General features: G+C 49.7%; 1 protein-coding gene across 1 annotated transcript in view; it reads right to left on the reverse strand.

The window, feature by feature from the left end:
* Window positions 1-12,744, reverse strand: part of CDH23 (cadherin related 23) — a 314,789-nt gene that overhangs the window by 168,208 nt on the left and 133,837 nt on the right. Inside the window, exons 6-7 of the mRNA XM_054382408.1 lie at window positions 8,815-9,009; window positions 2,598-2,726 (exon numbers count right to left, since the gene is read on the reverse strand). Of these exons, the coding sequence (XP_054238383.1) occupies window positions 2,598-2,726; window positions 8,815-9,009 (324 nt within the window). The remainder of the gene's footprint in view (window positions 1-2,597; window positions 2,727-8,814; window positions 9,010-12,744) is intronic.

Here is a 12,744-nt window from a genome sequence, read left to right on the forward strand (position 1 = left end):
CACATCTCTCAGCCTTTCCTCCTCACAGAGATGCTCCAGGACCCTCAGCATCTCTGTAGCCTCCACTGGACTCTCTTCAATAGTTCCCTATCTATCTTGAACTGGTGACCCTACAACTGGAGTACTCTAGAAGCACCTAGAGAGGGAGGAGAACCTCCCTTGACCCTCTGGCCACACTATTCTTAGTAAACCCCAGGATCCCATTGGCCTGCTTGGCCACAAGTGTACATTGCTGTTTCAAAGTGAACTTATTTTCTACCAGCACTTCTGGTTTTTCTCCATAGGGCTGCTTTCCAGGAGGTCATTACCCTCACATGTGCTGGTGCAGCCATACACAAAAATATTTTTCTTATAGACAAAGGGATGGGATGCCCAGCTATGCCCTGCCAGTCAGAGAAAGGCCACAAGGATAGTCAAAGGAATGGAGCTCCTCTCCTAGAAAGACAGACTGAGAGAGTTGGGGCTGTTCAGTCTGGAGAAGAGAAGGCTCTGAGGAGAACTTCTTGTGGCCTTCCAGTATCTGAAGGGGGCTACAAGAAAGCTGGGGAGGGACTTTTGAGGGTGTCAGGGAGTGATAGGACTGGGGGGAATGGATCCAAGCTAGAGGAGGAAAGGTTTAGATCAGATGTCAGGAAGAAGTTCTTCCCCATGAGGGTGGTGAGAGACTGGCAGAGGTTGCCCAGGGAGGTGGTGGAAGCCTCATCCCTGGAGGTTTTTGCAGCCAGGCTGGATGTGGTTCTGGGCAACCTGCTGTAGTGTGAGGTGTCCCTGCCCATGGCAGGGGGGTTGGAACTGGATGATCCTTGGGGTCTCTTCCAACCCTGACAATTCTGTGATTCTGTGAGGGTGGATGCTGCTGAGCAGGGCTGGTACCTGGGCTGTAGGTCTGGGGCACCCTTGCTGGGAGCAGAGCAAAGAGCTCCTGAATCCGCCTGCCATGCTCCCCACCATCTGCTGTGGGGACAAAAAGCCCTGCTGCATTTAGAGACTGGGAGATTTTATTTTTTCCCCCCCACAAACAGCAAGTTTGCTGACAAATTGAGTTGCAGAAGAACTACAATGATTGGATCAATTTGGCAAATCCTGAGGGAAAAGGCTGGAAGTGCTGAAAGGGCTGATGATTCTGGCATTTTCAGAAACTGCCTCATTTCAGGAACATTTACATTTCTCTTTGAGTTTTCTATTAGAAATGGCATGTGTGGAGATGGTAGGGAGGGAAGGAGGGGACTGTGTGCAAAGGACAAGAGAAAGCCTTCTGAAAAATCTAAGAAAATAAAGAATGTTTAGGAGAAGATTTCGTTCGGGTTTCAGGCTCACTCGAACCTCCCTGCTTAGAATCATAGAATGATGAAAGTTGGAAAAGATCTCTGAAGATTATCAAGTCCAGTCATCTGCACAACACCTCCATGACCATTAGACCATGTCCCAAAGTGATATGTCTACACATTGGCTGAACACCTCCAGGGATGGGGACCCTCCACCACCTCTCTTGGGCAGCCTCTTCCAATGCCTGACCACTCTTCCTATAAAGAAATTCTTCCTAATAAACCTCTCCTAGAATCATGGAATCAACCAGGTTGGAAGAGACCTACAAGATCATCCAGTCCAACCTATCACCCAGTCCTATCCAATCAACTAGACTATGGCACTAAGTGCCTCATCCAGGCTTCTCTTGAACATCTCCAGGGATGATGACTCCACCACCTAGCTGGGCAGCACATTCCAATGGGCAATCACTCTCTCTGTGAAGAACTTCCAGCCTAGACCTCCCCTGGCACAGTTTGAGACTGTCCCCTCGTTCTGCTGCTGGTTGCCTGGAAGAAGAGACCAACCCCCACCTGGCTACAACCTCCCCTCAGGTAGCTGTAGACAGCAATAAGGTCTCCCCTGAGCCTCCTCTTCTCCAGGCTAAACATCCCCAGCTCCCTCAGCCTCTCCTCACAGGCCTGTGCTCCGGACCCCTCACCAGCTTTCTTGCCTCTGGACACGTTCCACTACCTCAACATCTCTCTTGAATTGAGGAGCCCAGAACTGGACACAGGACTCAAGGTGTGGCCTGACCAGTGCTGAGCACAGGGGAAAGAAGAACCTCCCTTGTCCTGCTGGCCACACTATTCCTGATCCAGGCCAGGATGCCATTGGCTCCCCTGCCCCCCTGGGCACACTTCTGGCTCATGTTCAGCTACTATCAACCAGCACCCCCAGGTCCCTTTCTGCCTGGCTTCTCTCCAGCCACTCTGTCCCCAGCCTGTAGCTCTGCATGGGGTTGTTGTGGCCAAAGTGTAGAACTCTACGCTTAGCCTTGTTAAATCTCAAATCTCCTGACACAACTTCAGCCATTTCCTCTCCTCCTACCACCAGCCAGTTGGGAGAAGAGGCCAACCTAGACTCATTACAACAGGTAGCTGTAGAGAGCTCTCCCCCCTTCTTCCTCAGGGTAAACAATCCAATGAACATCTCTGCAAGGAGAAGGGTTTGTGTTTTTTTTTTTTTCCTAGCTGTTTTGAGATTCCTTGTGCTTTCTATCTCATATCCTGCCCCATCCTAGCCCATCCCCCAGCACAACACCACAGGAGAGTGGAAGCAGCAGCTCTTACCGGAGGTGAGTTCTCATAGATGTTGGTGCTGTAGGGCAGGTTGATGAAGATGGGGTCCATGTCCTGCACATCTGTGATGGTGATTGCCAGGTTGGCCAGAGTGGACAGAGGTTTGTTTTTATCTTGGTCCTTTAAAAAAAAGGAAAAATAAATAAAATAAAAATCAACAAAACAAACCAGGGGTTGGTGGAATGGAGAGAAAAGGTTTCTATCAGAAATAAAAAAAGCCCAAAGAATTATTCAAGTGTTAAGTTTCTCACAGTTGTAAGTTGGGGCAAGATTTGTGGGGGGGAAAAAAAAAATCTCAATAACAATCTCTCCCTTTTTTTTTTCCCTCCAAGCTACCTGCTGGAATTGTTGTCCACTGTGCCTCCCTCTAAACTGAAACGCAATCCCACAATCCACACTTCATTCCAGCATCAGCCTTTTAAAATGCAGCAAGCACCAATTTTGTCTGCAGCAGGTTTTGACTGTTAAAGCAGCAACATAGGCTTCAAAATCTAAATTCCCTCCCAGTGTAGATGCACCCCAGGGCATCTCTGCACTGTGACACCCAGGTGTGGTTGCCAGCAGGGCTTCTACACCAGCCCATCAGAGCAGAGCATCTCGCACCCTGCAGCACTGATGCCTCTGCACAGCTTGGGCTCTGTCGGCCGGAACACGACAAAGCTCCCCCAAAGGCTCCCTCCTGTCTCTGCTGCTCTTCAGAACCCCATGGGCTGTGTTGTGGTTGCAGCTTTATCCTTCTCTGCATACAGAATCACAAAGCATAGAATTGGAAGGGACCCCAAGGATCATATATAGTTCCAATCCCCCTGCCTCACACTACAGCAGGTTGCTCACAGCCACATTCAGCCTGGCTTTTAAAACCTCCAGGGATGAGGCTTACACCACCTCCCTGGGCAACCTGTTCCAGTGTCTCACCACCCTCATGGGGAAGAACTTCTTCCTCACGTCCAATCTGAACCTACCCATTTCTATTTTTTTCCATTCCCCCCAGTCCTATCACTCCCTGACACCCTAAAAACTCCCTCCTCAGCTTTCTTGTAGCCCCCTTCAGGTCCTGGAAGGCCACAAGAAGGTCTCCTGGGAGCCTTCTCTTCTCCAGACTGAACAGCCCCAACTCTCTCAGTCTGTCTCCATAGGAGAGGAGCTCCAGCCCTCTGCTCATCCTCATAGCCCTTGTCTGGATATGTTCCAGCACATTCAGATCTTTCCTGTAGTAGGGGCTTCAGAACTGTACTCCAGGTGGGGTCTCACCAGAGTGGTGCAGAGGGGGAGAATCACTTCCCTTGACCTGCTGGCCACACTTCTCTTGCTGCAGCCCAGGCTCTGGTTGGCTTTCTGGGCTGCAGGTGCACACTGCTGGCTCATGTTGAGCTTCTCATCCACCAGCAGCACCCCCAAGTCCTTTTCTTCAGGGTTGCTCTGAAGCTAGTCACTGCCCAGGCTATATGCTGCTCTGAGCTTTGGCAGAAGGAGGATGCACCAAGGGCTGCTTTTGGCTTCACAGGATGTGCACAGAAGGCAGAGTAGAAACCTGAACCACAGGATACATCCTTACAGTAGCAAGATCCTTTCTGCTGGGGCTGCTGGTTTTGGCCCCCACAGACTTCAAGCTTCTCTATCCCACTTTACAAAGGCATTGGTAGGATTGGGGTAACGAGGAGCTGCCTTTTGAGGCAAGCTGAGCTGCTTGCACAGCTGCAGGAGGGTGAGGAGCCATCCTCCCTGCACTGTGAAGCAGGTCACAAGCATGCAACAACCTTACGATGAGCAGCAGTGGCCTTTGAACACTTCAGTGCTCTGAGCAGGAGAATCATAGAATCATTTAGGCTGGAAAAGACCTTTAAGATCATTGAGTCCAACTGTTAACCCAACACTGCCATCCCACCACCAAACCATGTCACTAAGCACCAGGCTGGATGGGGCTCTGAGCAACCTGCTCTAGTGTGAGGTGTCCCTGCCCATGGCAGGGGGATTGGAACTGGCTGATCCTTGAGGTCTCTTCCAAACCTGACAATTCTATGATTCTATATTTACACAGCTTTTAGATACCTCAGGGAAATCCCTGTTCTGATTTCTGCTCTGGGATGACACCATGAACTCCTATTTTTCATATTCTATTTTGTTTGTAGTCACCACTCACTTGTTACTTCCTAAACCCAAGGAGAAGTCAAGAAGGAGGGTTAAGTTAATGCACCAGCCTTTCAGCTAGGGACAAAGGATGTGTTTTCCCTTACACCCCATCAGAACCCATCAGGATGGAGCTGCAACCACGTTCCCAGAGCAAGCCCCTTCTCCAGCAGCCAACACAACAGCAGCACAACAAGCTTGTCCTGGGCAGTGCCCTGCTGACATTGATTTTTTTCTGCTGGAGCCTCTTCCCATGGGTGTGACCCCAATGCCTACCTCCCCTTGCTAGAAGGACAGGAGCAAAGCAGATAACACAGGAAGGGCAGGAAATAAATCTCTTTTAACCCCCCCCCCCCGCCAAATCAAGCACTGTGGTGAAAGGCAAGCATTAGAGGTTACCACAGGCTTCTGCAGAAGGACTCTGAACAGCAGCAAGGACTGATTGCCAGAAGATTAATGTTAATTTAAACTGCATTCAACAACACAGCTTGTGCATTATCCTCTTAACCTGCAGGCCTCAGCATTTACAGCCTGGATGGATGCTTACTCCTGACTCTCTGTTAGTGTTAGCAGGTTGAAGTCTTTTGTTTCTTCAGATAATGCTTATTTGCCCCTCTCCTCCCCTTCACCTCTTTATATGCTGGTTGAAGCATTAAAGATAGCACTGTACAAGTACAATGCATATTTCCTCACCTACTATCTCCTCAGGTTGCCCTTTCCAGCCCCTTTCTGCCCTTGCTGCCTACACCCCTCAGATGCAATGGCTCCTGCCTTGAGCCAAGGTTCCATGGTTCTTCTTCTAGTCTTTGCACTCACCCTAAATTCATCATCACCACAGTTCCCACTCTGGACCATGCAAACTCTTCACTAGGTTGGGAGGAGGCTGAATTTGCTCTTCCAGCTCCTTTGCTGGTACAATTCATCCTCTCCCCAGGCTGAGCTTTGCCCCAGGGTTTCTCATGGCCTTTCTGCTAGATGGTATCAGTGCCCACGTTAAGGAGATACTCCCACAGCTGCAATCAAGCCCAGTTCAGAGACTTAATATTTAAGCCTTCAGACTCCCTGGGACTGGAACATCTGTCTGATGAGGAAAGGCTGAGAGACCTGAGGCTGTTTAGTCTGGAGAAGAGCAGCCTGAGAGAAGATCTTACTGATGTTTATAAATGCCTGAAGGGTGGGGGTGTCAAGAAGAAGGGGCCAGGCTCTTGTCAGTGGTACCCTGGGATAGGACAAGGGGCAATGGACACAAACTGAAACACAGGAAGTTTCACCTCACATCACACAGGAAAGAAAAACTTCTTTGCTGTGTGATGGAACCCTGGAGCAGGTTGTCCAGAGAGGTTGTGGAGTCTCCTTCTCTGGAGACATTCAAAACCCATCTGGATGTGTTCCTATGTGACCTACCCCTTGCTTTGCCAGGGAAGTTGGGCTTGATGACCTCTGGAGGCCCCTTTCAGTCCCTACCATTCTGTGATTCTATGAAATCCCTAAAAGACAGCAATGTATTAGGTAGCAGGTATGCCCCCATTTTATCTCTGCTGGTTACTGCACTGGGGATAAGGAGTTAGATGGAGCTTGATGGACCAAGGTGGCATCCTGGAGGATGTGATGACATCCATCCTTGAGTCCTTGAGGAAACCAGAATGGGATATGGGAAAGGCAGCCACATTCCCCCCAGGGCTTGGTGCCATGTTTTGTAACCCACTAGGCAGCTCAATGCCACTGTCTGGGAAAGTGTGCTGGTGGCAGGGACTGGTAAGCAAACAAACAACAGGCAGGGCCTCTTGTCACTGGAGTATCTGAACTAAACTGGGGTGTGTTTCAGGAGAAAAAAAAAAAAAAAGAAGCTTCTGAGGAAAATCCTACATGTAAGGATTGGGCTGAAAGGTTGAGCTGATTGCCTGTGGCCCTGCAGCCTCTGCGGCCAAGCAGCCCTGCACAGCCCTCCACCTCCTCGTGACATTTGTGGTTCTGCATCAAGACAATGATCTTGATCAAATCACATGCTTCAAGGGCTCTAGCCAGCTGCCTGAAGGGGTCTGGAAGGGTGTTTCCCCCTCCCCCCTCCCACTCCTGAATGCAGAGCTGGTCAAATGTATCATAGAGCTGAATCTCACCTTCCTCTGTTGCAGTTGAGAAAGGGAAGGAGCCAGAGAGCCTGCTTGTGTGGTGCTCCCCATTCACACATTGCCTACTGAGCTCTTGCTAGATTTGATACTAGAAGAGAAGTCTTCCATTCAGGTGGGGCATGAATTTACCACAGATGTCACCTGGACATACATCTCCCAGGGGTCTCCTCCCAGTGTGGTGGTATTGCCTGTCATTAAGACCTTAGGTTTAGGTTTCTCCTCCTCTGTCCACCCAAATTTTAACCCTTACTGTCTGAACTCAGCTTTTGCTCAGGAAGTTTTAATTTGAGGTGAATCTATCCATTATAAACTGTGATGCACCAGAGGCTTTAATGGTCTGCATGCCCCATACTGGATTTCTTCACCAAGGGAGCTGCTCAGCTTCATGCAGAAGTCCCTGGCTTGAGTAAGATGCTGTTGGAGGGGTGCAGCTCTGCTCCACCAGCTGCACAGCAGCCATTTGAAACTACCCAGGCACCACAGTGCTGGTAATAACCTTCTTAGTAGAGAATTCTGGATATGCTCAAAAAAGATGCCAGAGTAGGGCGATCATAGAATTGTTCTGATTGGAAAAGACCTCTAAGGTCTCACCATTGACCTAACAGCATAATGGCCATTAAGCATGTCCTAAAGTGCCACAGCTACATATTTCTTGAGCACTTCTGGGGATGGTGTCTCTACCACTTTTCTGGGCAGCCTGTTCCAATGCCTGATCAACCCTTTCAGTAAAGGAATTGTTCCTAATATCCAAGCCAAACCTCCCCTGCTGCAACTTGAGGCTGTTTCCTCTCCTTCTATCACTTGATATTAGGGAGAAAAGACCAACACCCACCTCATGCAAAAAAAAAAAAAAAGCAAGCAGCAGATCCTTCTCCATTTCAGTTCCTCCAGAAAACTCCTCCTCCCCTGGAAAGAGGCCAGGGCAACGTCCTACACCTGGGTCAGGGCAATCCCAAGCACAAATACAAACTGGGTGAGGAGTGACTGGAGAACAGTCTGAAGGAGAAGGACTTGGGGGTGTCAGTTGGTGACAAACTCCTCAGGAGCCAGCAATCATAGAATCATATAACCAGTCAGGGTTGGAAGGGACCACAAAGATCATCTAGTTCCAACCCCCCTGCCATGGGCAGGGCCACCTCACACTAGAGGTGTGATCAATAGTCACTGGCAGCCCAGCAGGCAGCTGTGTCCTGGGCTGCATCCAAAGCAGGGAGAGCAGCAGGACAGGGAGGGGATTCTGCCCCTCTGCTCTACTCTGCTGAGACCCTACCTGGAGAACTGCATCCAGTTCTGGTGCCCACAGTATAAGAAGGATATGGAATTGCTGGAGTTGGACTGAAGGAGGGCCATGAAGATGATCAGAGGGCTGAAGAACCTCCCCTATGGGGACAGCCAGCAAGAGTCTGGAGAAGAGAAGGCTCTAGGGAGATCTTAAAGGAGCCTTTCAGTAGCAGAAGGGGGCTACAGGAGAGTTGGGCAGGGTCTTTTTACAAGGCTTGTAGTGATAGAACAAAAGGGAATGGATTGAAGCTTGAAGAGGGCAGATTTAGACTGAAGATTAGGAAGAAATTCTATCCTGTGAGGGTGGTGAGACACTGGAACAGGTTGCCCAGGGAGGTTGTGGATGCCCCCTCCCCCTGGAGGTGTTCAAGGGCAGGTTGGATGAGGCCTTGAGCACAACCTGGGCTAGTGGGATGTATCCCTGCCCATGGCAGGGAGCCCAAACACTAGTCTGGTAGTGCTGTGAGTGGTGAGGTGCAGAGCTGGGTCCAAACCCAGGTGCAGCGTGGAGGGTTTGGGATCCGTCTTCTACTTCCCATTGCAGCTGAACAACATTAGCTTGGTCCCTGCTGCCCATGGCAGGGAGGTTGGAACCAGATGATCTTTAAGGTCCCTTCCAACCCAAACCATTCTCTGAACCTCTGAATCATCACCTCTGGGGTAGGACTCACCGTGGCATTGACCTGGAGCTGGTAGGCCTGGGTCACCTCATAGTCCAGCTCCCGTATCACCGACACGATGCCGCGGCCGCTGTCGATGGCAAAGAAGTCGGAAGGGGGCTGGAAGGAGTAGAGCACACTGCCTCCTGCTCCCTGGTCTGGATCTGTGGCATTCACTATGAAAATGGGAGTGCCCACTGGTGTATTCTGCAAAGAAACCAATACACGTCTCAGCAACATCATGCAGCAGGCTGTTTCCCCCCCATCGTAGCAAAGCAATTTCCTTTACCCACCAGAAGGGATACCAAGAGACCCCCTCCCCAGAAATAAAACCCCTTCAAGTCCTGTATTTCCAGGTGATGCTTTATGACAGTATTGCTGCTGCTGCTGGAATAGTTGTGACACACTTCTAATAGCAGTTATACAGCTGTGGTCAGGATGGCACTCTGGCACAAAGCTTTCTTTTCCCAGGCATCCCAGCTTTGCAGAGAAATGACTCTCTTTGGTGAAATTTGTTTTCTGCTCCAGGGCAAGCTGCATTTTCGAAGCTCTTTCCCTCTCTGTTTTAACCATGAAGCATTGTCCTACTGCAGAGTTGGGCAAAGAGGAACCTAATGATGTTCAACAAAGGGAAGTGTAGGGGCCTGCACCTGGGGAAGAGCAACACCCTGCACCAGGAGAGATGAGAGGCTGACCTGCTGGAAGGCAGCTCTGCAGAGAAGGATCTGGGAGTCCTGGTGGACAGCAAGTTCCCTAAGAGCCACTAATGTGCCCTTGTGGCCAAGAAGGCCAAAGGGATTCTGAGGTCTACTAAGAGAAGTGTGGTCAGAGATCATGGGAGGTTCACTTTGCCCTCTACTCTGACCTAGGGAGGCCACAACTGGAGTACTGTGTTCATAGAATGGTAGGGGTTAGAAGGGACCTCTGAAGATCAAGGACTTCTGAAGATCAAGTCTGCCAAAGCAGGATCACCTAGGGCAGGTCACAAAGGAACATGTCCAGATGGTTCTTCAACACCTTTAGAGAAGACTCCACAACCTCTCTGGGCAGCTTGTTCCACTGGTCCATCACCTTTACCATAAAGAAATTTTACTTCACATTGAGGTGGAATTTCCTGTGTTCCAGTGTCTGTCCAGTTCTGGGCTCCCCAGTTCAAGAGAGACAGGGATCTACTGGAGAGAGTCAAACAGTGCCTACAAAGATCTGGAGCATCAATTTGAGCAAAGGGTGAGAAACCTGGGGGTGTTTAGCCTGGAAAAAAGCAGCCTGAGAGGGGACCTCAGCAATGCTCAGCAAGAGCTGAGTCAAGAGGATAGGGCCAGACTCTTTTCAATGCTGGCCAGTGACAGGACAAGGAGCAATAGAAACAAACTGGAACCCAGGAGGTTTCATCTGAACAGGAGGGAAAACTCCTTTGTTGTGAAGGTGCTGGAGACCTAGAGCAGGCTGCCCAGGGAGGTTATGGATTCTCCTTCTCTGGAGAGGTTCCAACCCCACCTGGGCATCGTGATCCTGGGCAAGCTGCCATGGATGACCCTGCTTCAGAGCAGGAGGGCTCAAACTAAACGACCACAGAGGTCACCATGCTGGGGGGGCTCAGCCTTTAAATATAAGAGAGCCTCAGGGAAAACAAACAAAAACACACTAATAAAAAAAATGCATTAAATGCAACAGAGAACTTTCCTTAAAACTCCCAAGTTTTCTGGTTTCCACAGCAACCAGAGCCCAGCCCGAATTAACGCAGACCTGAACTCTGAAATCGTCATCAATCTGGAACTAATCTGCATGCACAGAATACGCAGCTGAGTGCACAAAAATCAGCAATGGCAAATGCAGTTTGGCACTTCTTATTGTTTAACTTCACAGCAGGGAGAACAATTATCCATTTTTGGTGGAGCAGCTGCATGTTCCTATGCAAATCTTAAATGCATATTCTTGTTCCCCTCTCTCTCAAGGCAGAAGCACAAACCCACAAGCAAAAGGGCTTTGCTGGGGAGTCCAGACTGCAGGTACACAAAGATCACAGCCACTCAGGCAAGCCCACAGGGTTTGTAACGTGTTCAAGGGGTTGATAGAGAGCTACAACTTGAAAGGGAGACAGCAAAGGTCAGAAGCAAGATGTGACAGCTGCTGGTTCTGGGCAGTTGGGATAATAAGGATTATTTCTGCAAACCTCTTCCCAAGCGTCTGCGTCTCATTGTTAACTTCATTGGCATTAAATTGCTCATCCTCAGCTCAGAGAGAGGCACCATGGAGTGCTGAGAAGGTAGAAAGGACTCTTGAGGAGAGTCAGAGTTTAGAAGTTAAGAGTTTAGAAGCTCCACTGCTTCCAAGTGGAGCTTCCCCTGAAAATCCTTGGCTGTTTTCAAGGGTTCACAAAGCCTGAAGTAAACCACAGCCAGAGCTCCAGCAAGGCTGTCCCAGCCCAGCACCTCTGCTAGAAAGAATTGAGAAGCTAGAGCTCACACTTGGAGATATGATTTAACTAGTTTGGGTGATGGCACCAGGAAAGAGCTTCCCCTGATAATCCTTGGCTGTTTTCAAGGGTTCACAAAGCCTGAAGTAAATCACAGCCAGAGCTCCAGCAAGGCTGTCCCAGCCCAGCACCTCTGCTAGAAAGAATTGAGAAACTAGAGCCCACACTTGGAGGTATGATTTAACTAGTTTGGGTGATGGCACCAGGAAAGAGCTTCCCCTGAAAATCTTTGGCTGTTTTCTGAGGCTCACAAAGCCTGGAGTAAATCATAGCCAGAGCTCCAGCAAGGCTGTCCCAGCACAGCACCTCTGCTAGAATGCATTGAGAAACTAGAGCCCACATTTGGAGATATGATTTTACCAGGTAGAGCAGGGAACCCAGGGCACATCCCACAACTCACACTGATGAATCCAAGCTCTGGACACTTGCCCTCATACATCCCTCACACCTCCCTGCCTTTGCATCCAGCCACATGGCATCACAGGGATGCTCTGACATCTGAGCTCACCTCAGGCTCTAGCAGAACTCTCCACCTCAGTCACTTCTGCTGAGGTGTGAGAAGTTGTGGTTCTCACCTAGACATTTTAATTTGCTTTCTTTTCTTCCCCCCTCTTACATCAAGCTGCTAAAGAAAAACTCACAAGGCATAGCCTGAGGATTACTTTTTAAAGCACTGTCACGTTTTTTTTTTTCTGTCATCAGCAATCATAGAAGCATAAAAGATAGAGCTGGAAGGAACCTCAGAAGAGAAATCTGTCCCCAAGCTGCACCTAAATCATTCCCATCCTTAAAACCTTCTAGTGATGGAGATACCACATCTTCCCCAGCCCATTTGTCCCAGCAGTTTGCCACTCTTTGCCCTGCAACTGCTTTTTTTTCTGGCCTGCTTAACCCAGATCTGCCCTGCCAGCCCTTAGCTTGGGGCCATGCACTCAGCACATTGATACTGGATTGTGCATTTAGACTGCTCAGGATCTGGGACTTGGAAGGTGTACTGAGGTGGAGAAGTCTTTCATAGAGGGGATTGTGGTGTTTGCTTTCTGAGCACTCCCAAGACACCTCCTCAGACAGGACTAGAGCATCTCTCCAACCTTCTTTGGGCTACCTGCCTCCCTCAAGCCATCATGAGCTGGGCAGAAGCCCCAGAGCATCCTGCAGCCCTTCCCTTGCTGCTGCCTGGGCACTGCTTCAACTGTCCACATACTCCAACAGCTGCCATCTCGAATCACAGAACAATGGGGGTTGGAAGGGACCTCTGGAAATCATCTAGTCCAACCCCTGTGCCAAAGCAGGTTCATCTAGGGCACCTCCCCAGAGCCACCAAGGTACCAGTGTCAAGGTGAAGAGCATCACCAATTAACCATTAACAGGGGCGAGAGGGGAGAGGCAGAGAAAGAGTAGACCTGGAGTTGCAGGGATGAAGTCTGGGGTGTATTGTCCCCAGGAATAATAATATTCATAAGGAT

This window comes from Indicator indicator, chromosome 7 (genome assembly GCF_027791375.1).
Source record: "Indicator indicator isolate 239-I01 chromosome 7, UM_Iind_1.1, whole genome shotgun sequence".
Lineage (NCBI taxonomy): Eukaryota > Metazoa > Chordata > Aves > Piciformes > Indicatoridae > Indicator > Indicator indicator.